The 25,547-nt window shown below is 37.8% G+C and overlaps 1 protein-coding gene across 1 annotated transcript in view; it reads right to left on the reverse strand.

The window, feature by feature from the left end:
• LOC308678250 (junction plakoglobin-like) overlaps nucleotides 1-23,308 on the reverse strand; it is a gene marked incomplete at its 5' end in the record, with an annotated part of 71,015 nt that extends 47,707 nt beyond the window's left edge. Inside the window, 2 exon segments of the mRNA XM_081345318.1 lie at nucleotides 23,200-23,287; nucleotides 23,290-23,308. Coding sequence (XP_081201444.1) covers nucleotides 23,200-23,287; nucleotides 23,290-23,308 — 107 coding nt within the window.
• Between the last annotated feature and the right edge of the window lie 2,239 nt (nucleotides 23,309-25,547).

Genomic DNA, 25,547 nt, shown 5'->3' on the forward strand with positions numbered 1-25,547 from the left:
ATTTTATAGACGTTCTTTATGTGCTAAGTGCTCACCATTTCCAAGTTGTCTATTTGATACTTCAGTCACCATTTTCAGTCAACCATTTTTTCACCACTAATCATTTAGAAAAACAAACCCATGGAAATATTTGGCACTAAATAAAAAGATGTTATTAAAAGAGGACATTTAATTTAGTAGTAGTAGTAGTAGTAGTAGTAATAATGATGATGATGATGATGATAATGATGATAATAATAATAAAGTTGGAAGGGACCTTGGAGATCATCTAGTCCAACCCCCTGCTCAGGCAGGAAACCCTATACCATTTCAGACAAATGGCTGTCCAGTCTCTTCTTAAAAACTTTGTGTTGGAGCATTCATAGCTTCTGGAGGCAGGTTGTTCCACTGATTAATTGTTCTGTCAGGAAGTTTCTCCTTAGTTCTAGGTTGCTTCTCTCCTTGATTAGTTTCTGTTGCTTCTTGTCCTGCCTTCGGGCGCTTTGGCGAATAGCTTGACTCCCTCTTCTTTATGGCAGCCCCTGAGATATTGGAACACTGCTGTCATGTCCCCCCTCATCCTTCTCTTCATTAAACTAGCCTCCAGTCCCCTAATCATGTTTGTTGCTCTTCTCTGTACTCTTTCTAGAATCTCAACATCTTTTTTACATCGTGGTGACCAAAACTTTAGGCAGTATTCCAAGTGTGGCCTTACCAAGGCATTGTAAAGTGGTATTAATACTTTACGTGATCTTGATTCTATCCCTATTAATGCAGCCTAGTACTGTGTTGGCTTTTTTGGCAGCTGCAGCACACTGCTGGCTCATATTTAAGTGATTGTCCACTATGACTCCCAGATCCCTCTCACAGTTACTACTATTGAGCAAGGTACCCCCCCATACTATACCTGTAGTTTTGATTTTTCTTGCCTAAATGTAGAACCTTACTTTTTTCACCGTTGAATCTCATTTTGTTAGAACCCAGTGTTCAAGTCTCTCCAGATCCTCCTGTATCTTAAGCTTGTCTTCTGGAGTGTTGGCTATTCCTGCCAGCTTGGTGTTGTCTGCAAATTTGATGAGTTTCCCATCTATCCCCTTGTCCAAATCATTGATGAAGATGTTGAAGAGCACTGGGCCCAGAACAAAGCCCTGGGGCACCTCACTACACACTTCCCTCCATGTAGATGCAGTTCCATTGAGGACTATATGCTGAGTATGGCTGATCAGCCAGATACAAATCCATCTGGTGGTGATGCTGTCTAACCCATATTTTTCTCTCTTAATAGTAGGTTGTGATCTACTTTATCAAATGCCTTACTGAAATCCAAGTAAATTATAAACACAGCATTCCTCTGATCCACTAATTTTGTCACTTGGTCAAAGAATGCAATAAGATTTGTCTGGCATGATGTTTTTGACAAACCCATGTTGGCTTTTGGTAATGACTTTGTTTGCCTCTAGGTGCTCACTGATTCATTTTTTGATTATCTTCCCAGAATCTTCCCAGGTATTGAGGTCAGGCTGATAGGTCTGTAATTTCCTGGATACTTCCCCCCCCCCTTTTTTTTGAAGATGGGAACTACATCAGCTCTTTTCCAGTCCTCTGGTAGTTCCCCAGTGCCCAAGGATCTTTGAAAAAATAATAGTTCAGTGGTTCTGAGATCACATCTGCCACTTCCTTGAGAACCTTGGGGTGTAAGCCATCTGGTCCTGGTGATTTGAACTTGTCTAGGCTGGACAGGTGCTCACTTACCATTTTCTTGCCTACCTTAACTTGTGTTTCTATTCTGTTTTTTATGGCACTATTTTTGATAGGTTGGTCTGTTTTTTCCCTTTGTGTAAAGACAGATGCAAAAAACGAGTTAAATAGTTCTGCTTTCTCCTTGTTGCTTGTCACCTTCTTGCCACTTTCACCCACTAATAGACCAATCATTTTCTTTACTTTTTTCTTGTTTTTTACATGTTGAAAGCAGCTTTTTTTCTTATTGTTGACTTAGTTCATTTTGAGCCTTAGCTTTCCACACTTATCTTTGCAGGCTTGGGCTATTTGCTAATATTCTGACTTAGTTATGTGCCCCTCTTTCCACTTTCTATACTTTTCCTTTTTATCTTTCAATTTATCAGAGAGTTCTTTATGCAGCCATGCTGGTTTCTTTTGAGAGCTGTTATTTTTCCTCTTAGTTGGTATTGTGCTAGACTGGGCTTTTATTATCTCACTTTTCAAAATTTCCCAAGCTTGAGTTGTTTTACCCTTGAGGATTTTCATCCATGGAATCCTCTCTAGGTTTATTGAAATTAGCTCTCTTAAAGTCCAAGACTCTAGTTTGACTGTGTTCTATTGCTTGTGCTTCCATAATGTTGAATTCCAATATTGCATGATCACTTCCTTCCAAGGTTCCTGTGGCTTCAACACCTTCTATCATTTCATCTCTGTTAGTGAGAATTAGATCCAAAATGGCTAATCCCCTAGTTCCCTTCTCTACTTTTTGGGTGACAAAGTTGTCTGCTAGGTTTGTCAGGAATCTGTTTGATCTTCCACTTAGTCCAGTTTGTCTCCCAGTTGATGTCGGGGCAATTAAAGTCCCCCATTACTATTGTGATGTGCTTCCTACATACCTTAGTTAGCTGACTAGCAAAAGGTTCATCTATTTCCTCTGTTTGGTTTGGTGGCCTATAGTATACACCTATGGCAATGTCATTTCCCCCCCTTTTATATTGACCCAAATGCATTCAGGTTTAGAGTTTTCATCATTGTTGTGCTCTATTTCTGTAGAGGTGTAGTTATTTCTTATATAGACAGCAACTCCACCTCCTCTTTTATTTGGTCTGTTTCTTTTAAATAATTTAAATCCCTCTAGCTGTGTGTCCCACTTGTGGGTTTCATCCCACCATGTTTCTGTAATGGCAACAATTTCTAGTTCACCCAGTTTACTGTTCATACTCTGTGTACTGGTGTATAGACACTTGAGTCCTTTATGACTGACCCTGTGTTTACTTTCTACATAACCTGTGTGGTGCCTGAGTTCCCCTATTGTCTTACCACCTATTTGGTTAGTGCACTTCGTGTGGCACTCGCTATTAGAAGCCTGATTTTGGTTGACAGCAAGGTTGATATTCTTGTCCACACACATATCTATGTTACATGCACACATATCTATGTTACATGCACTGATAGCCCTATAATTTTTAGATTGCCTGGGACAGGGATGTTCTATATCAATTAACTCATTGTCCCCGCTGTTTAAATATTCCTCCAGAAAATCTGTGAATTTATAGCCGAGTAACTCAGTTCCTTTCTTTGATGGATGCAAACCATCTATTTTGTACATTTTTTTCATTGGACCAGCTACAGGCATCGTGACTAATATATCCAAAGCTTTCCCCTTTACACCACTCCTTTAGCCACATATTGAATTGTGCTATATGTTGGCCTTTTCCATTTTGCTCCTTATACACTGGTAAAACCTCTGAAAAAGTAAACCTACAGCCTATTCTTCTAAGTTCCTGCCCCAAGCTCTGGAAATCATTCTGCACAGAGTGTACATCTATTTTGGGACAGATCGTTAGTGCCAAGATGTACAATAGCCTCCACATCACTGTCCTTGCTGGCATTCTTATTCTATAATGTAATTAAATTACTAAGCATTTTAATAATGAAACAACACTGTTGAGTAATTATTGCACAGACTGGGACTTGTTTTGGTGGAGTGCTCATTTTTAAAAGGCAGTTGCCTAGTTTTGTGGACATAAATGGCACTATTCTTTTCATCATTTCTGGACTGATAACAGTGGGTAAATGTGCAGTGGGATTCTCTCCCTTCCATTGAATTCTAGGACACTGAACATCTGTGGCTTTTCAGCTTCCTACCTTTGCAAGTCTTTCCAATTCTTCTGTGCAACTCAGAATTTCCCGCCCCCCTTGCTTCTAGAGTCTACACAGCTCTTTTTGGAATATATAGATATTCAAGCAGTACAATGTACTAGCAAGAATTGGAAAGGTTCATATTTTCCTCTTCTTTGCAGTCAGCAATGTCTAAAGAAAGATATTAAAATTAAAAAGTAAAATGTTTATGGCATGACAGCATACTATTCAGGTATGAAAGATGCCTTATCATCTATAACTTTCCATTATTGTAAATGTTAAAAATACATTTCTATTCTGATGTTGATGTTTTCTAGAGCCAGGTATAGAACCGGAGGAGGAAAAAGAAATGTTTATGAATACAAGTGGACTTTTCCTACTGTTTATAAAGATTTCCCTTTCCTCCTCCAATTTTATACATGGCTCCAGATAATATCAGATAGAGTAAAAGTACAAGAATAGAAGAAAACTATCAGGCAAGTGTCCTGTTTCTTCAACAATAAAGGGACAAGCACTCAGGAAATACACTGCAGACTAGCGCTTGTAGAGCAGCCACGAACTCCAGCTTTCATTTCCATAAAGTGTCACGGGTTGTCTATTGTATGCACTATTCTGATGCATCTGTGGAAGTAAAAATTGGATGCTGAGGAAGCAGGATAAGAAGAATATTGACATTTTTAAATTTTGGCCAGACATAATGTCATGGAGATAATCTTTCTATGTAATTGCTAAGAATTGATACCAACTTGATGGCACATAATCAATCAGGTAATCAATCAATCAAATCATTCTTTTTTCCTTATTACTCTATTAGGTCACAAAATTCCCAACACCACCTAAAGATCTCCATTATACATTCATAGACATCTCTATCCAGAAGTAGCAGAATACTGGAAAAGCTTCATCAGTTGAGTCTGCTATTGCACAGAATATTGTTTGTTACATGGAATGCTTCCAAATATGTAATGGTAAGTAATAGCCTCTAATCTTTAATCCAATATAATTTTTGTAAACATTTTTTGGCAAAGGACGCAATCTGAGGGATTGGGTATTTAGTAAATTCAGTTCAGATATAAAATTATGGATATAAATATGCCTACAGTATCTGCCTAGCTTCTGGTTTGGTTTCTTTTATTATATAAGTGCAACAGCCACTTATGTAGCTAAAACCTGGCAGGGGCTTCTTCGATATCCCTGTCCAGTTTGCTGAAAAGAATGTACAGAGTTATCTTCCTCTCTTAAGGAAAACAAAATGAACTGGGGAAAAGCAAAATGCATTAGTAAACAATTGTGCATTTATCTAAATATAATCTGGAGAACTGGAGGATACTTCAGGCAAAACGTTTATTACTATTATTTCATGCACACCTCATTAGAGAATTAATAGGGATTTCTTGCACACGTAATACAGAATTGGATTTTATATTTTTGACTTGCTAGATGCTCCTAATATAAGACTTACTTGTACTTCAAGCCAAAATCAGAAACTGATTTTGCAAAAACAAGACTAGCTCTGACAGGATGTACGATATTAAGAAAGCTTGCTGTGTGGAAAAAAATAAAACAAAACCTACAAGTCACATGTGTGCATCATTTCCACAGTTTCCTATCAGTATCCTGCTATTCATAAATGTTTGCAATAGTGGTTAATATCTTTAGCTCAGGTGTAGGATGAGAGTAAAGGTTCGTTCTCCGAACTTGTGGATTGGTTTCTGAGTCTTCGGAGAAGGGCGGGATATAAATGGAATTAAAATAAAATAAATAAATAAATAAAATAAATAATGTTTCATTAACAGGCTAGGTAACATCTTCTGACATCCCCTAAACTCTGCTGAAGATGTTACGTAAACTGATAACAAAACTTTCAAAAACCAATCCACAAGTTCGGAGAATGAACCCTCACCCTCATTCATAAATGTCTCAAAACTGTAAAAAGATTACATTTTAAGCTTCAAAGTTGTAGCAAATATTTCAATACCTTTTGCATACTATCTACACGCTCAGTCTTCTTCAATGTTCTTCTGATGTGCCAATTGCAGTACACCTACATTAGCACTCAATCCGGCCATTGGCCACTATCTCACAAGTCCCAGATTGTCTTTTATATATGGTCATCTTTTCCAATATTGAACTTCACCCCAACTCACCTTTATTAACTTCTGGAACTGAGAAAACCATGTAGATTAAACAGCTTAGTTCAAATTACATTCAAACTATAATTTTCTTGGCAAGATTTTCAGAAGCGGTTTGCCACTGCCTTCTTCTCATGGTTGAGAAGAGTGACTGGCTGAAAAATTCACACTGGAACTAGAATTCACAATCTTCTGGTTTATAGCCTGATGCCTTAACCACTACATCAAGTAAGAATTAAACACTTCCCCTAAAGATTTCTGCTTTGGATTTTTTCCAAAATACAGCATCAAAATAATAGTTCCGTTACATGTGATTAAGTTCTGCTTAAGAAGACTTTAGCATCACATCACAGTCAAGGAAGGTGATTCTATTTCAATACGACCGCACAATTAAATGGCAAACCATGAAATTCATTTCCTGGACCTCAAAGGGCTGGCAGACCCTGGGGATAGATTTGAGCAAGGCTGCTTCAGATACTTTCCTCACGGTTGCCTTACAGGGAGGCTTGAGATGATATAAATAGGAAACACATGTGCAGGCTTCATCAGCACAGGGAGTGAACATCCCACCCCTTGAAATATGTCTTAAGAGTGTCAGTGCTTGGAAACAGCATTACATCTCTTCAAGCAACTGCTATTTCAGGAATGCATGAGTGAATTCTGTATTTCGATACTATACAGCAAAGCATTCTTTGCTAAAACTAGTAAAAGAAAAAGGACCTTTGATCCTTATACACAGCCTCACAGTAATCAGCAAGACATGTGGGACAGACTCTGATGATAAATTATTAACTTGCTATGACAGGCCAGCCACTGATAGGTGTTGCTTTTAATTCCTTGTGAAGCACTTGAACTTTCCTGATGCAATTTAGCTGGAAGAAAAAATTAAGTTAGGACACAAAGCCATGCAAATGAATCAGCTTGCATTCATTTCTCTTGCTTTCAATAGAAGCCCCATATTGAAAATGTTTAATTCCAAAAATGCAAAATTTCCAAAATTCAAATATATGCATAGAGAATACATTTACGGTACTAAATAAATGATATTCTACCTCCAACTTTGTACAAGGAAATGCTGTAAGAGAAACAAAGGGAAAGAAAGGCGAGACAGACAAGCTGTAAAAGGCATTAAACTAGAATTCTCCATTATGAGGTTAAGATAACCTCATATTAAAATGTATTGCAAATATGCATTTTTACACTTTGAAGCACACAAGAGTTTTGCACACACTGATAACCATTGTTGCATGCTGCACAGATCAATATTATTGTCATTTTGTAGACAAGAAGGGAATTGAAAGATTTTACCTTGCTCAGTATCACCCCATGAGAACATTGTTCAAATCTCACCTCTCCTGTGAACTTTAGTTATTGCTATGGCAGCTGTTGCACATCTTAAGTTTTTTTAAAAAAATTAGCATTATACAAACTTACCACCTCAGTAAACCTATAAAACATGGATGTAGCTGTTGTTAGTACTGTTCTCCATATCATTAAAAAATATATTGGAAGGAGAAAGAATATTATGGCAATCCTGGAATCCTTGACCAAAAATGGAAGCAAACCTGTAGAACCTAGGATTTACGTAGAACCAGAAACAGAGATCCTGTTGATTCTGAGTTATAAAGACTAGATACCTACAATGTTTGGCTACAAGAAAAAGCTCTTTTAAAAATCAACTGCACCCTGGTTGTCTATTTCCTGTTACATGGCTGAACCTTTGGCTTCCTGGATTATATTTCTTACTCATACCCCAATGCTGCCATTTACATTGTTGGCCTTTGTTGTTGAACTTCTGACTACCTTTGTTGTTTATCCTTTAGACTGATTTGCAATTGTTCTTGTGAATTGACTTTAGTCTTTTGATACATGATTCTGCTTTTGTGTTTTCTGACCTCAAGCACTGCAGAACATAAAAATGACAAGATTTTATAGTCTTGCAAGGAGAGAACATTGTAGTGCAGCATAGAAGTTTTGTACTTTGAAGAGATTGCTTATTTAACAAAACTATTCAGCTTAAATCCAGACAAGAGTTTTGTGATGATTGCAGTTATAATCTTAGCCTAACATTAACCTCTGCAATCCTTCTCTATTTACAAATGAAAAAGGAGAATTATGCAATCTGCCTTATCCAATATGCTTTGAATGGAACAATGTCCATGAGAAGAGGAGTGTCTAGAGGACATTTGCCCACTTCTATTGGTGCCATATATTGTGTGTGTTATAATAGAACAATGAAGTCATTATCATCAGAATCCTCATTATTCAGGCAACTTGGCAACTGACAGAAAAACAAAATATATGAAAATTGCAAATGAATTGGACATCTCTTTTAATCATCTGTAAGTATCATATAGACAAAATGAGCCATATCAGAATAAATTAAGTATTTGGGTGGTTGTATACCACACTGATATTTTGCTATAGAGATTCTGATTATACTGATTCAATTTAGCATCTACAAAAATCTTAGTTGTTATACTCAAAAGACATGCTTTTTCACCAAGAAAGCTTGGTGATTACCTCTTCACCAGCAATTTTTGAGAATTTTTAAAAAGGGAGTTCCACAAAGATATGTAGACTGGGTCAATGGTACTTAAATTACAACTGAGCCAAAAATGTATTACATCTAATGGTTTCCAGTCCAAGACTCTACATTCAATGGACTTTGGCACAAAGATGCAGTTTTGGAGGGTTAAGGCTACATATGGCCTTTCAGTGCTACACTAAGAGCCCAAGCAAGAGGTGGTGCCAAGTTATTTCAAACATGTGTTCAATTAAATGGGGCATATGTTTTCTAGTTACAATATTAAAATGACTTCAACATATTAAGGAAGAATGATTTCAACTGTGAGATTAAAACTGGCCACCCAAAATCTATGGATTACTTAAAGCTGAATCTTAGTTGTTAGACTTTATTATTAGAAAACAAAATAAAATGCAAAGAATAATTGCTTAATTTTATCTTGCATTCATAAGTGTGTGGGACACTCAGGCTATTCAATCTACTTAATTTGGGGGAGGAAGTAATGGTGAAGTCTATGAAGTCTACCTAGATCTCTAACATTTGTACAAACAAAAAAAATGCAATCTTGATTTAACAGAATTCTCAATCCAGGTTACTTAGATCTATCAGATCTATGGATGAGCAAAGATTTGTATTTGTGTATTTATCCCATCCCAGAAGAGTACAGTGTATGGCCCTCTCTTCCTTCGGGACTACTAAGAGATATCAGAATTTACCTTCTGCAAACCAGCTGAATTTGTCTGTCAAATAGTTTGGAGATTTTAGCTATTTCTCACTGCAAATATTTCAGATGCTAAAATTATACCAAAAAGATGTATTAGAACATATGTGAATATGCCAGAGAATATTTATGTCTTGGGGGGAAAAGAACCATCAGATAAAGAGAGAGAGCAGTTTATATATAAAATGCTTTCACAAGAAGCAAAATAACACGTTTTGAAGTTATGCTGAATGTCTACACATGACAAAATAATTCACAATGGAGGGTGGGGGAGGAATTACTAGAACAACACACCCAGGTTAATTTCTAATATTACAAATGGTTGAACAAGTTATTCTTGAAATGATTAGCTTAGTAACATCCAAACAAAATACTAATCCAAATTAAAGGACTGGTTAGACAGTAGGAGACAGTGGCTCTACAATTCTAAGTGTTGACATTAAATAAAAAGCATTGCAGTTTACTTTCTAAAATTATAATGTCTGAGTCAACATTCATTAAGAATTTTTGAACACCTTTTAGAGAGAAGGACAAACATTACTTCTCTATGCATAGTAAACTTTTCCTTAATATCTTTTTGTTCCTGTAGGATTATTACACTGATAGGCTGCCACACTTCTCTTCAGACAAGCATCTCTCTTTATATCTGGGAGGGAAAAAAAGACATGACCAACAAAAGAAATTCTTTTCTGATAATGTTCCTGTGAACAAAAGGATTCATTAAAAGCCCAAGTTTAAAAATGACTTTATTTCTTTTGTGATACCTTAAATTCCTCATTAAAAGAAAAATATAAAACGTGAACTAAAAACAGCATGAATTTAAAATATTTTGTTCACCTTCCTGACTTGGGCAGGGGTTCGATCCAACGATTTTCTGCACCCCTTCCAACTGTGTGATTCTATAATCATGGCCAAGGTTAATTCCTCTACTTAATTTAGACTTTTTCAAATTAAACGTGCCATGTCATAACTGAAAGAGGTCAAAGAGGTGATATAGCTATTCAAGTAAACACAGTCCTCAAATTTCAAACATTTCTGCATTCTGCATGCTTTAAATGTTTCAAAAAAGAGGCAGCATGACAATTCACAAAATGCTACTTACCACATAAAGCCATTGAAGCAGCAGGGAGGACTGTTTAGAGGACTGATACGTATCACCTCAACCATGAATGTGAACTGAAGGGCTACAAAAATATGTGTTCCCTACTATAAGTTACAAACATCCTGTAGCTCAGTGAAACACACACAGCAAGCAGTTCAGTCACAATGATCTTTCAAACAACTTACAGGACCACCAGATCCTGATATTGCCTTCTAAATCTTTGTGAAATGGTTCATTTTAAACAACAGCAAATATAAATGATATTAGATTTTTATAGGATAGTAAATAGTTTAAGAAAGTAATGGAAGAGAACCAAAATAAGCTCATCTGAACAAGTACAAAGCCACTATAAACCTGTATCATATACACTGAATATGCCCTAAGCAAAATGCACTTAATTTTCAAACAACTATTTCACACACACTGCTAAACCACAGTATGAGTTGTTTTGGCTTAACACAGGAATAAGCGATTGACCTCAGACCATTCTCAAATTATCCCACTGGAATATTTTGTCAATATTTTAAAATTCTTACATTTAAATCTCTCCACAACTTACAATGAGGAAATAATAAAAATAATTGCCTCACCACATCATCACACAAACCACCTGTAGTTCTTGAAGACTAAAATCATTTTAATATATATATATTGTTGCCTTGAGGCCAAAAAAGCTTGCTTACCACGCTGCCTACTGTGGTTAAAAACTCAATTTGGTGCTGTGTGTGAACATGGCCAAAGCATATGACACAAGGAGGATGTCAACCAATCTAGCCTTAGGATACATCTAAATATGTCACCCACCCTCTAGTTAATAGCATATTGAGGAAATGCAGCGGTGCAAGGAGACAGCAAGCAAGGGTGTGATATGAAAAGAGTTGGCTTCATAAATTAATCTTTAGTTGCTTCTAGTCACAAAGTCAGTAAATAAAGAATACAAAACATTCCAGTAAACTACAACATTAAGCAGCCATGGCCAGCCTCATTAGCTGAGAAAGATGTTGAGAGTCTGAATTCATTGGCATCTGAAATATTATAGATTCTCCCTCCCTCCTGCTTTAAACAATTACTGAGTGGGGTTTGTTTAGAATTTTTAGAATTATAAGGCTGTGCTTTTTAGAATTAATTAAATACAGAAGAAAAAGCAAAATAAAGTACTACTTTCTGTTTTTAATTACATGTTTTTCCTTCTCATATGTAGTACAGTACAAACTAGCTTGATGGAACCATGTTTCCAAAACTAGTTATATAACAGGAACTCAATCCTACATTTAAAGAACTATAACACATGTAAATAAAACTATGAGCACTTGTATTTCTGGAGATATCCCTGAGATTTCTGCTACAGTTCTTATTTGGCTTTCCAAACCTTGCAGCTGATAATAGTATTTTGTACTGAGCATCATGAATAGCTAAAGATAGGAAGCCTTGTAAGAAAAATAGAAAAAAGGAATCAAGAAAAAATGTGTTTGCTATGTCCTATTCTCTGTAAGACAACTGGGAAAGAGTAAAAGAATTCCTACAGTTAGGTATTTTCTTTAACAAAGACAACCTAAGCTCAATAAAATATGAATATTGCATATATTTTGGACCCAAATTCTTTTTTCTTAAGAAAAATACAGAGAAAAACTTGCTTCAACTCATCCCTTATGGTTTCAAAACTTAAAAATATCACATCTAATTTTATGGCTAGTTGTTGAGGGAACTATTTAGTCTCCACATTTAAAGTTGGAAATGTCACTTGTTCCTTTACTTTTTTTATTAGTCAGACATGATCTATCTCTGGAATCTGATCTAAGCAAGTTTGACTCTTCAATTATACAAGAATTGTCCAAATATTACAGTGAAATTGTAAAGGCAGACAGAAAAAGAAATCTCCCAAAATGCACATGATCTAGCTCCAAGATCATGACAAACATTTTAGTTCACCCATTGTGAACTAAAAGATATTTATAAGGATATCATTGCTTCAATCAGATGAAAGCACAGAAACATTTTTAAATGGTCCAAAAATGTTATAAATTAAATTAAAAGACCCTACCATATTTAACACATAACACAGTCCTGTCACAATACAGGCATTGAATTACAGCCATTCATTTAGCTATCATTCAAAGTTATGATGACACTGAAAAAAGTGACTTGCAACCAGTACAATTACAACCATCGTAGTATTCCCATGCCTATATGATCATGATTTAGCTGCTTGGCAACTGAAATGTATTTACGAGGGTTGCAGCAACATGGGGTCATGTGTTTGCCATTTTTTGCCTTTTTGGCTGGCTCCTGGCAAGCAAAGTCAATGAGGGTTGCCAGATTTCGTTAACAGCTGTGTTTCATTTAACCATAGAAAAAAAGTGATAAAATCAGATGTGGTGATGTGATACTTGACCTTCCAATTGTGGGACTACCTCTGGAATACCACTTGGACTGATAAATAAAAAACCTGTAGAATGCTACTGGGACTACCTGGGTTAAAAAAACATTCTAAGTAAACCCAAAGACCCAGCAACCCCAGAAAAAAAATCAGGAATCATCTACAACATATAATGTAAGAACTATAACAACCACTATGTAGGACAAACAGGCAGAAGATTGGTAGAATGCATCCATGAACACCAACTGGCATGACAAAAATTCTTTAATTTCACAACATACAGACAGATTTAACCATAGTTTCTATTGGGAAAATGTGACAATCCTAGACCAGGCCAAATCCAAAAATGCCAGGGAATTTCTAGAAGCCTGGCACTCTGATAAATCAGCCATCAACAGACACGTAGACATTAACATCTATAGACTATGCAAGAGACAATCAACTAGCCCCAAAGAGAAAAAGACTCCAGCACCTGCCCACCAGTTATCAGCATTCAGCTCAGCATAAATTAACTCCAAGGTCACCTTCAGACCAGCAATCAAGTAAACAATTCCCCAATCAAGAAACTGCCAAAGAGCCATTAGTAAACAGCCCAAACAAAGAATCCCTAAGACCGCCCCCACCCACACAGACAGGCAAGACCCCAGAATATAAACTGATAGCAAACAGCACTCCTTACTAGCACTGATGATGTTGGGATGGGACACGAGGCTGGATCCAGGCAGTGATAACTGCTTCCTTGAGTGAGGGTAGTTTTCCCGCCACCTTGAAGGAGGCGGTGGTGAGACCCCTCCTTAAGAAGCCTGCCCTGGACCCAGCTGTATTAAACAACTTTCGTCCGGTCTCCAACCTTCGCTTTCTTGCTAAGGTTGTTGAGAGTGTGGTGGCGCATCAGCTCCCTTTGTTCCTGGAAAAAGCTGATTATCTGGACCCGTACCAATCAGGTTTCAGGCCCGGGCACAGCACGGAGACGGCATTGGTCGCTCTGGTGAATGATCTCTGGCGGGCTCGGGACAGGGGTTGTTCTTCTGTCGTAGTCCTATTAGACCTCTCAGCGGCTTTTGATACCATCGACCATGATATCTTGCTGCGACGTCTCAGGGGGTTGGGAGTGGGAAGCACTGTATTTCAGTGGTTCTCCTCCTACCTTCTGGGACGTTCGCAGTCGGTGTTGGCAGGGAGGCAGAGGTCGACCTCGAGGCCTCTCGTTTGTGGAGTTCCTCAGGGGTCGGTCCTCTCGCCTCTCCTGTTCAACATCTATATGAAACCGCTGGGTGAGATCATTCGTGGTTTTGGAGTTGGGTATCATCAGTATGCTGATGATACCCAGCTTTTCATTTCGACCCCAAACCACCCCAGTGATGCCCTCGACGTGATGTCCCATTGCCTGAAGGCGGTCCGGGTCTGGATGGGGAGGAACAGGCTTCGGCTCAACCCTGACAAGACTGAGTGGCTGTGCGTACTGGCGTACCGGGAAATTCGGATTGTTCCACCTCTTGCTATGGGGGGGTGAGTTATTGCTCCCCGTAGATAGGGCTCGCAACTTGGGTGTGCTCCTAGATTCACAGCTCTCCTTAGAAGATCATATAGGAGCTGTGACTAGGGGGGCCTTCGCCCAGGTTCGCCTGGTGTGCCAGTTGTGGCCCTATCTGGACCAGGATGCCTTGCGTACGGTCACTCATGCGCTCGTGACCTCTCGTTTAGACTACTGCAATGCTCTCTACATGGGGCTGCCCTTGAGGACCACTCGGAGGCTTCAGCTGGTGCAGAATGCAGCCGCACAAGTTGTGTTGGGGGTCTCCTGATACTCCCATGTTACACCTCTGTTCCGTGAGCTGCATTGGCTCCCAGTTGCCCTCCGGGTGAGATTCAAGGTGCTGGTGATGACCTATAAAGCCCTACATGGCATGGGTCCGGATTACCTACGGGAGCACCTGCTGCCGGCGTCAACTTCCCTTCGTCCAGTGCGCTCCCACAGAGAGGGCCTCCTCAGGGTGCCACCGGTCAGAGAATGTCGACTGGTGACCCCCAGGGGCAGGGCGTTCTCTGTGGGCGCACCAGACCTTTGGAACCGCTTACCGGTTGAGCTCTGGATGGCTCCCGACCTTCGCTCCTTCCGCCGTGATCTGAAAACTTATTTATTCGAACAAGCCGGCCTGGTCTGATGGGTTTGGGGTTTTAATATTGATTTTAATTATCTATTGCATTGGGCATAATTATTTAATTTTCTTTTAACTTTTGTACCTTGTATTTTTGATATTTATTGCCCTGTACACCGCCCTGAGTCCTTCGGGAGAAGGGCGGTATATAAATCAAATAAATCAAATCAAATCAATCAAATTTTACCTAGTTAGGGTAATGAAACTTCTGCAAGAAAACAAACAAGCTGAGAGAGCACTAAGGACCCCTGCAAAAAAACAACAAACTTGTCCATTATTTATAATGTCCATCACAGTTTACAACAACCTAGTGTGTTCTCTAACTGTAAAATATACTCAATATATTTGGAAGGAATCAGTTTAATGAAAGTTAATCTAATGTATGGTTATTTAACTAAACCTATTGTAACAGTGAGAATGACCTTGAGGGACAGGATAAGAGAGGTTGCCCAGGAAAGGCAATGACAAGATGGAGGGGTGGGAACCAGTAGTTAATGGTCAGAAAGAGAAACTTAGGAAACATTCCCCGCTAATATATCAGCCAGTTAAAAGTGATTGGGGGAAACTGGTACTTTAAGATTTCAAGATTTGGTTACAATAGCTTTACAATAAAGTAGAATTAGCTTATCTGGTCATGTATCCTGTCTGGTTTACTGGGGAAGGTGACACCTAACTGGTTTTATCCAGGATTACTCATATTTCCTTTTTCTAAACTTTAAATGAAAATAGCAAGATATGTGTATTCCCATAAAAACTACTGATGGGCCAAAAATTTGTCAAAATCTATAACTTTGTTATATTGTATTTGTAAAGATAATACTACCAATCAGATCCTTTAAACATCCTTTCTTCCAGTATGTCTAATAATTACTAGACACCTTATTTAGCACCTAAGAAAAGCAACCTTATACCTCTGTATTACAAGGACAGAATAAAAAGACTGCATATAAACAGAAACGAAACAAACATAAATTCCAACATCTAACAGCAAGCATACATGTTTCTGCCAAATCTAAACCCTGGAAGTTATTCTGTCAAATTAGATTATTTATTAAACTCAAAGTAAAATTATCTCGAAGACATAAATCTTGAAAAGCCAGAAATTTCAACTCCAAAATTTTACAATTTCAACAAATTAATTTCAATCTTCATCTTCTATTTTAAGATAATGTATTGTATATCATTACCGCTTTTAGTAAATGCATTCTTAGTCGTATTAGCTTATAACTATAACTATGGACACATTCTTCATGGAAGGATAAATTATAAAAATTATTTAGAAATAGGTACTGTGCAACATTGGCACAAAGTTTTAGGGCTTCCAAATATATTTGTGAGGATAAAGCCTTTAATTGCCATACTTAATAAACTCACATTTACTTGAGAATGAAAAATCTCAAATGAAAAATCTCAATGAAAGTTGTGGCGTTACTTCAAACTACTAACATCATTCTCACCACAATAAACCTATCCCATCCACATGGGACAGCTGTACTATATTTCACTCCCAAGCGTAACCAACATGAATCTGGAGAAATGCATTCTAAATAATGTTTCCTCTAAGACAGGACCCCCCATTCCATGTAGAATTCTAGATTGTCTAGAATTACTTCAGGTGTATAACTTGCTATCTACCAATCAGCACTGTCCAAATTAGGTGTCCTCACCATGTGTGGTTTTCAATTCTCATAATAATCAACAATGCCTATGCTGGCTGGAGAATTCTGAGAATCAAATTCCAGATGTCTGAATGCCATACACAGGGGAAGAATATAATAGACTATTCCTTCAGAATTAATTCAATATATTTCCACAACTTAAAATAAGAATTGCTTCCATCATTATTACTTCAAGAGAAATACAGGAGTAATATGCATTATGAATTCCACACCTTGGGAAACAAAGCTTTTATAGTTATACCTACAGAATTTCATCTTCTCTATTTCATTCCAGCCAATAATCTAATTTATTTTAAGAACTAATCTAGTTTTATTAAGACTTCCCAAGAAAACTAAAAATAAGCCCAGCAAGCAATAGGTTTAAATTATTTTAAGTATATTTTCCTATATACACTCACAGATGACTGATCTGGGAATTTCTGGTATGAATGGAATCAGTAGGAATGAAGTGAAATTAAAGCTTTCTTATATAAACATAATTTAGCAAGGGTAATCATACCACCTCTAACTTCTGATAGCTTTTTGCTATAGCAAAAAAAAACAAAACACCTTAATTGAGTTTAAGAATAACTGGAGTGGAGAAAATGGATTGATTATATACAGAATAAATATGGGACTAAAAAGTTTCATTTAGCATATGAATATTAGTATAATAAGATGTGTTATTATTTAGTTATGTTTAAGGGAGTTAAAGTGCGATAGGATTTGAAGTTTAATTATAGTTATTTAGCATATTTTAGTTTAAGTTTGTTAAAGGCAATACCCTGTATTCAGCTCTGGGAAGTCGGGGGGGAGGGGGAGAGAGGGGAATTGGGGTTATGTTTTAAATGTATTGGATAATGTATATGTTTAAAAATGTATTGTAAAACTTTAAAACTCTTTAATAATAATAATAAAAAAATAACTGAATCATTCCTAAATCTAGGAAAAGTTTATTTAAGCAAACCTGTCAGAATTATGTAATCTCTGTAATCTTTCTCTGCAAACAATTATACTGAAATAGAGACTAATATAGGAGAATTCTAGAATTTAATTTATAAAACATTCACAAAGTACAAAAATTCTCCATGACCAAAACCAAAGCTTGGCTCATTGAGCTGTCTTAGAAACATAGCAAATATGCATATCCAGCCTGGATACTAAGCATTTTACCACAATTTTTTCACCTTTTTTTCACCTTAGAGCACTGAAGTGCTGAAGGACAGCCTTCAAATAGGCATTAAAAGGTGGTGGATATGGACAATAAAAAAGGGAGAAAGATCTTAGCAGTACTCAGGCACACAATCTAATTAGTGACACTAAATGGAACATTCAAGGAAAAAGGAAAGGAACAGTAAGAAGATCCACCCAAGTTTCTTTCCAATTCTGAACTAAATATAATTATAGCAGTTAAATATAAGCAAATATTTTTATATACTGGCTGGGCCTGATGTTGGGAGTCACATTTAAAATATACAGTACAGTACTTTATAGTACTGTATACATGTCCACACACATTACACTGAATTTTCAGCAGAACTGGATCTCTCACTTGTTCTTTCCAGCATTTTATTAGAAGCAGCTTCTCCTTTCCCAAGCCAACTCCCCACACTTATCCTTTCATCTATGCTGCAAGGCTGATTAATTAAGCAAATCATTTGGCTAATATAACGAGAACACCCTTTGCCTCACCCTCGGCTAAGATTAAAAGGCAACTGAAAAAGAAAAGAATCTTCAGCTCAAATTCATCAGCTTCTGCCAAACATTGAATGGCTAAAATCTTTCAAGAAAATATTTGGGAGAAGCTACTTTATTTTTTTTTATGAAATAAGTTCTTATTTTTTAAAAAAAAAACAGCTATGATACATGAGCAAACTAAAAAAAGCAAACTTCAAGTTGAGTTATACACCTATGCATTCACACAGAAATCTGAATCTTTACAGATTTCTCCACTCAAGTTCTTAGAACAGGAATTCATACAGTGTAGTCTACCAATTCTTTTTGCAGCCTCCAGAAAGGAGAAAACAATTTGCAGTCCCTCAGAAAGATGGAGCTTTACAGTTACAAGTAATGAAATCCTTCCTGCATAATATCAGGACATCAGACACATAAAAACAGATCTTAACTTTTGAATATCTGCTCCATACAATTTGGTGTCACTATACTACATGAGGGCAAACAGCAAAAAAAGTAAAACAGGAAAAATTTGTTGACTGCAGTTACTGGGTAAAGGTGAGGCCAATTTCCATATTTTCCATTCAACATTCTTAGTTTCAGATTCCCAATCTTAATTTTAGCAAGGATTGATAAATGGCAATAAAAATTCATACAGAAAAAAAAGAAAGCTAATCTAACTGCCAACTGACATAATTTTTTAAAAATAATTCATTTTCCACCCATAAAATATAGTTTTTCTTGAATGATTAGCTGTTATTGAACATTTTTAAATTAAAAGTAATAATCCTGGCTCCTTTCAGAACTTCTGCAGAATCAACAAGAGAAAAATTTAGCTTCAAGTGCTCCACTTCCTTTTTTCTAAGCATAAAGTTGTGCTTCCCATTTCCACGGAAACACTATTCATTTTTTAAAAAAAGAAAAGTTGCTATTACACTGAAATAGCTGGGAGGCAGGGAGATGGAAGAGACATGACAAAATGCATGCATGAGAATCCTTTTCCTTCCTACTACACCCCCCCCCCTCTTGTGAAACTTACCAAGGTTCCCATATGACTCACTCAGTACACAGACAAAGCAGTAAAATGTCTGGCATTCTGGATCGTTTATGAAGTAATAATAGAGCTGCTTCAGAAGCCAAACATGAGTTTAAGTATGAGCAATGAACACAAAGGTGAATGTCCAATGACCCACAATTCCATGTACAAAATCCTTTTTAGGCTATCTAATAAATGGGTTATTATGGGAAGAAATTAGTTCATATTCTTACACATGTTGTTGTTGTTGTTGTTAGCTGTGAAGTCGTGTCCGACTCATTGCGACCCTATGGACAATGTTCCTCCAGGCCTTCCTGTCCTCTACCATCTTCTGGAGTCCATTTAAGCTCACGCCTACTGCTTCAGTGACTCCATCCAGCCACCTCATTCTCTGTCGTCCCCTTCTTCTCTTGCCCTCAATCTTTCCCAGCATTAGGCTCTTCTCCAGTGAGTCCTTCCTTCTCATTAGGTGGCCAAAGTATTTGAGTTTCAACTTCAGGATCTGGCCTTCTAAAGATCTGGCCTTCTTACACATGTATCTCCTCTTATAACATCATATAGTTACTGAATAGCTACATAAAAGCAACATAAATAATCAAACCTAGCCTCAAGAAAAAAATCAAGAACTAATTATACTTCTCTTGTAGTGACTGAGTGTAAATCAAGTTGCAATCACTAATTTAGTACCATTCTTTGTAACTTCCCTTGTTTTTTCAATCAATCAGAAAAGAGCTGGAAGGTACCTTGGAGATCTTCTAGTCCAGCCCGCTGCTCAAGCAGGAGTCCCTATATCATTTCAAATAAGTGTTTGTCCAGTCTATTCTTAAAAACCTTAAGTGATGAAACACCCACGGTTTCTGAAGGCAAGCTGTTCCAATGGTTAATTGTCCCCACAGTTAGGAGGTTTCTCCTTAATTCCAGGTTGCTTCTCTCCTTGATTATTTTTCATCCATTGTCTTGTCTTCTAGTGCTTTGGAAAATAAATTGACCACCTCCTCCTTTTGGCAGCCTCTCAAATACTGGAATATTGCTATCATGTCCCTCCCTACTCCTTTTCTCTAGACTTGCCATTCCCAAATCCTGCAACTGTTCTTCATATGTTTTAGTCTCCAGGCCTTTAATAATCTTAGTTGCTCTTTTTTTGCACTTTATCCAAAGTCTTAACATCGTTTTTGTGGTAACCAAAACTGGATGCACTATTCCAGATGTGGCCCTACTAAGGCTTTATAAAGTGTTACTAATACTTCACATGATTTTGATTCTATGCCTCTGTTTATACAACCAAGGATTGTATTGGCTTTTTTGGCTGCTGCTGCTGCACAGTGCTGACTCATATTTAAATGATTGTCCACTAGGACTCCAAGGTCCCTCTCACAATTACTGTTTTTGAGCCAGGTTTCGCCTAATCTATACTTGTACCTTTGATTTTTCCTGCCCAGGTGTAAAACCTTGCTTTTCTCTACATTAAATATAATTTTGTTAGGGCCCATTGTTCAAGTCTGTCAAGAGCTTTTTGGATTCTGAGCTTGCCTTCTGGAGTGTTGGCTATTTTAATTAGCAATACAAATTTCCACAGCAATAAGAACTCTTTGCTCTCCTCTCCCCAGCCCATAAGGGCCGTCTTCAGGTTTGTTCCAGGTCATATAACCCAGTTAATTTGTAGAGAGTGTCAATATATTGGTTGCTGAATTATCACAAATATGCCTGTTGAGTGAAAAAATAGTACTCTGCAGTTAACTATTCTAACAATGTGTATTATCTTAATGAACAATGCCATCTGACGGGATGGGGTTGGGTTTTTAAAACTAGTTTTAACTTTAATATGTATTGATTTTATGGGCATGATGTTTAATGGTTTTTTAATTTTTGTATTCGATTTTTATTGTGTATTGCCCTGTTCACCGCCCTGAGTCCTTCGGGAGAAGGGCGGTATAGAAATCAAATTATTAAATTAAATTATTAAATTAAATTAGTCAATTAAAAGCTTTTACACAGAGGCCAGCAAAGACTTATGTTTTTAATCACATTTTATTTCTGATGAACTGATTAGTCTTTAAAAGGCAACTTTTAAAGGAATACAGACCTCTTACACGTCCATACGCATTAGCCAAAATTATGAATTATAAATATAAAACTGATATAAGTACTAAATTAGCAACAATGACCAAAATAGCTAAAGATCTAAGAATGTACCTATAGATTAAAAAGAAATTCTGTCCATACAAATAGGCTTGAAATCCCATCTTCATTCCACTTATTATAGTATTTATACTTCAGGACATTGCAATCTTTTTTAATACAGTAGATAACTATTAAAATGGCTGAAGGATAATGAACAATTCGTTTTGGGACAACATAGATTGAAGGGTGTGTCTGGGAGAGACAAACTGGATTATGAGACTTCTAAATGCAATAGCTCAAGTTGAGCAAACAAGAGCCAAATTTAATTAGCACACTTCGGAAATCAAAGTATGAAAGAGTCAAGGAGTATGCACCCTTTGTTCACAAATCAGTCACATAAATGAGCACACAGCACACTCTATGAACCAGCATTCATGCACAATGCTTTTTCCTATCAATGCTACAGAGAAGGAATGCTATTTACCCATAATTAACACATGTTAATTATTAAGACTTAACTATTTTATCTATTTTTAATATGTACACATTTTATTGAATTGCAAATTCATTCTTACAAATTCAAAACTAAGCAAAAAAGCAGGTATATTTTGACCCTCAAGAGTAGACATATAGCTATTATGGTTAGAAAAACTGAATCCATAAACTAGTAAGCCAATGAGGTTTCATTCCCTAAACCCAATAACTTGATATTTATTCTTGGGCCAAAACATATGGCATCTTTTAAAAAACACTGACCTTGAAACAGAAGCAGAACAGCTGACAACTAGAAATCTTTTGAGATCAATGCCAAATTTCCAAGTATTTTTCCACCTCCATTAATCAGAATGGTCTCTTTTACTGTCTTCATTTCTCCATTCCCTTAATCTTATTCTATAATGTTTTGCCCTGCCCAACTTCACTCAACAATTCCTGGAATGTATATCACCATCACAAGGATTCACTGGGGGGGGGGGACTCATCTTGAAGGTTTTCTCTCCAGAGCTAGAATCAATGTCCCACTCAACCTTATCTCATACCTACCACTTCAAAATGGTCTTTGTGCTACTATTTCCACGACGCTATTACAGCTCATTTCCAGCACCTTCTCCCTAATCTCTTGGGCCAAAGTCTTGTTTCTTTCAGCTTGGATAAATGCATATGAAGACTACATAAACTGGCATGAGCTTCCCACTCCACTCACCTCCATTTCAAAACCACCTTGGGCCCAAGAACAGCTCCCCAAATCTTGAAAGCATAAACCACCGATCAGCGAGTTGTTCAAACGATTCGCAGTCCCATCCTAACAAGTTACCCTCCGTTTATCCACAGGGCTCCGTACCACAAGTTCCCGCATTTCCCTTCAGGCTCCAGAGAAAACCCCACCGAATTTCATTCAGGCCCTGGCGTATTTTTTTACCCACGACCCCAGGGCCGCTTCCTTTTTACCCACCCCTTCGTTTCTTCCAACCCACCTCACGGAGCTCCAGTTTCCCCCAAGCCCCCCCCCCGCCGGCGAGCAGGGAAACACCACCCCCTCGACATATGGTAGAAAGCGGGGAGATAAGTTTGGAATGCGGAGCTCAACTCGCCTCTTATTCCCTTTCCCCCGCACGAATCCCCCCTCCATGCCACTTCACCGCTGTGGGGCAGCGCCCAAAGCTTCCTTCAGCCGGAGGGGTCTTCCCTCGCCATTCCCGTTAAGCATACTTCTTTACTCGGGACTGTCTTCCCAACTCCCTTCCCCAGAGAAAACGCATCCCTTGCTTCCCTCCAGCCCCCCACCCTTCCAAAACGACCTCCCAGAGCTTGCCCGAGGGTCCCTTCCCTGGCCCTTCTCCCCCTGCAGACCCACCTGCCGGCCCCGTAGCCACCGCCTTGCTTTCCTCTCTCCACTCCGCCCCGCTCCAAGTGACTCGTTCCAGCGAACAATGGGGGTGAACAGCGAGCTTGGCAGAGCCCATCCCTGGTCCCCATGGACACAGACCACGCCCCCAGATCTCTGAATGGCCTACTCCGTCTTGAGGAGGCGCGGTCACCTCTCCGCTGCCACGCCCAGTTTCGCCCTGCCCTGGAATGGTGTTTACCGATCAAGTCTCCTGATTAGACGCGAAGAGCAGGTGGTCACAGGAGGCCGGAAAGGAACTTTCGCGCAATTTAGAAGGGCGAGTCGACGACTGAGGGACGGGCAGGTGTGGGAGGGGCCGGATACAAGGTGGGTAGGGTTAATGACCGCGCTTGGGGGAGGGAAGCTGGTTTTGAAGAGAAGCAATACACATGTGCTCAACGGACGGAAAGTCCCAAATTCAGTCGTAGGTAGCAAGCAAGGTAGAAAGCCTCTGAATTTGTGGGCTCCTTTCTTTACGAATTCCTTTTTTTTAAAATAACGCTTTCAATAACTAGTCTCCTAAAATTCTATTGGGATCTCAATCCAGCTCCATAAATATTGCCCTTTGCTAATTCTTCTAGCAACTCGCTGTATCAGAGAAAAGCAAATCCAATTCAGGATGTTGTTCCTACAGTGGTCAGCCAAGGGTTTCTGGAAATACCTGGGCAGAAGTAAAAGCAATCCCACGCCTCTTTCTGTTTCTCAACTATCTGTATTCAGAATCTGTAACCTTTGTGACTTACTCATTATTTTTATGTTCTGTTCTTTGAATAACTTGCTGACCCCAGCTCTTTCATTGGTTTTCATCTTAAGTTTCCTTTTTTCTTATACATAAACCTCCCCCCCCCATTTTGTTTCCCATTTTCTTTCATCTGAATTCAGCTCTAAAACTATTGTCTTCATCCTTCAGTTTGTTGACTCCTGGTAACTGCCTGAACAAGTCCCTGCAATTTTCTTGGCAAGATTTTGGAAATGGTTTACCAACACCTTCTTTCTGAGTCAGAATGATGTGCCCAAGCTTACCCAGTTGGCTTTGTATATAAGGCAGGACTAGAATTCATGATTGCCCAATTTCTAGTCTAATGTTACATCAAATTGGCTCTTCATTGTTCAGTACATTTCACAGTCTGTCCTCCATCACCTCCTAGCTTTTCTCATTTAAATATTTATATCCTGATTTATTTCCAGAAAGAACTCAAAAGAACACTGATCATTTAATATATAACAATACAGACAGATGTAACAGTCATAAAAGCACCACTTTAATGTAATAAAAAGGAACATTCCCAAATTCCCCCTATTGAAATTATGTTTACAATTTACTCCCCAAATCCTCTAATGATATTATCTCACTAGGTTTTTCCTTGTAAAATTCCTCATCCATTTCTTTCTAAATTTTATTTTTTTCTATCTCCTCCTCCCCATAAAAGCTCTTCTTGATGCTTCCCCTCTTTAAAGTAGGTGGTTATTCTTTCCATTAAGAAAAACCAAACATGTTTTCCAATAGAAAGTGAATAGAATCCTTGCAACTATCAACACATATAATACCAGTTCATTGCATTTTGAGAAAATGTATGGATTAGTAAAATTTGATAAGAATATCTCAGGATTTGTTACATAAAGACTAAAACTGCCTTGGTTAATAACCAGCACTTAATTTGGAAAATAATGAAACTTCAGTTACTTTACAGAATAGACAGTGGCAGTTGAAGCTTATTTACTATAACACCTGGACCACTTTGGAGGATTAAGGCTGGATGACATGACACCATATTGTATTATTCAGATCCAGTGTGGAAGATAAGCTTTGTAAGGTTAAAATAGAAGGTTAGTGTTTGATTAATATCTTTCCTGCTGCCCATAATATTTACAACTTCATTTAAAGGCTGCTACTCTCTTTCATTAGCAATCTCATATTTCTCAGATCTGGGATCTGCCTGGAGCCTAAATATACCTTTAGAGAGTCTCTTTTTAAAAAACTTTATACCGTATATATGTCTTCTAGGACAAGATACTGATAAAGTGTAGCTCCTGAAAGCTTACACCTTAATAATATGTGTTAATCTGAAAATGTGCTACCAGAGTCCTTTTGAACTTTAGCTTCTTCCGAAGAATCAGATAGATGTTTGGGGGTCTCCTTTTACCCTGAATGTGACAATGACAACAGTAGATTAGACTGTTGTTATGTTACTGTGAGAGGGGCTTTAAGTATAGCATCTTCTGCAGTTGGTGGACTTGGCCACATTTTACAAATTAGTGTACTGTAACAACAGGGCTGTCTTTAAAAATCTTTGGAAACTGCATTTGGTATCAAA

Source organism: Vipera berus (genome assembly GCF_964194415.1).
Source record: "Vipera berus genome assembly, chromosome: Z".
Classification (NCBI taxonomy): Eukaryota; Metazoa; Chordata; class Lepidosauria; order Squamata; family Viperidae; genus Vipera; species Vipera berus.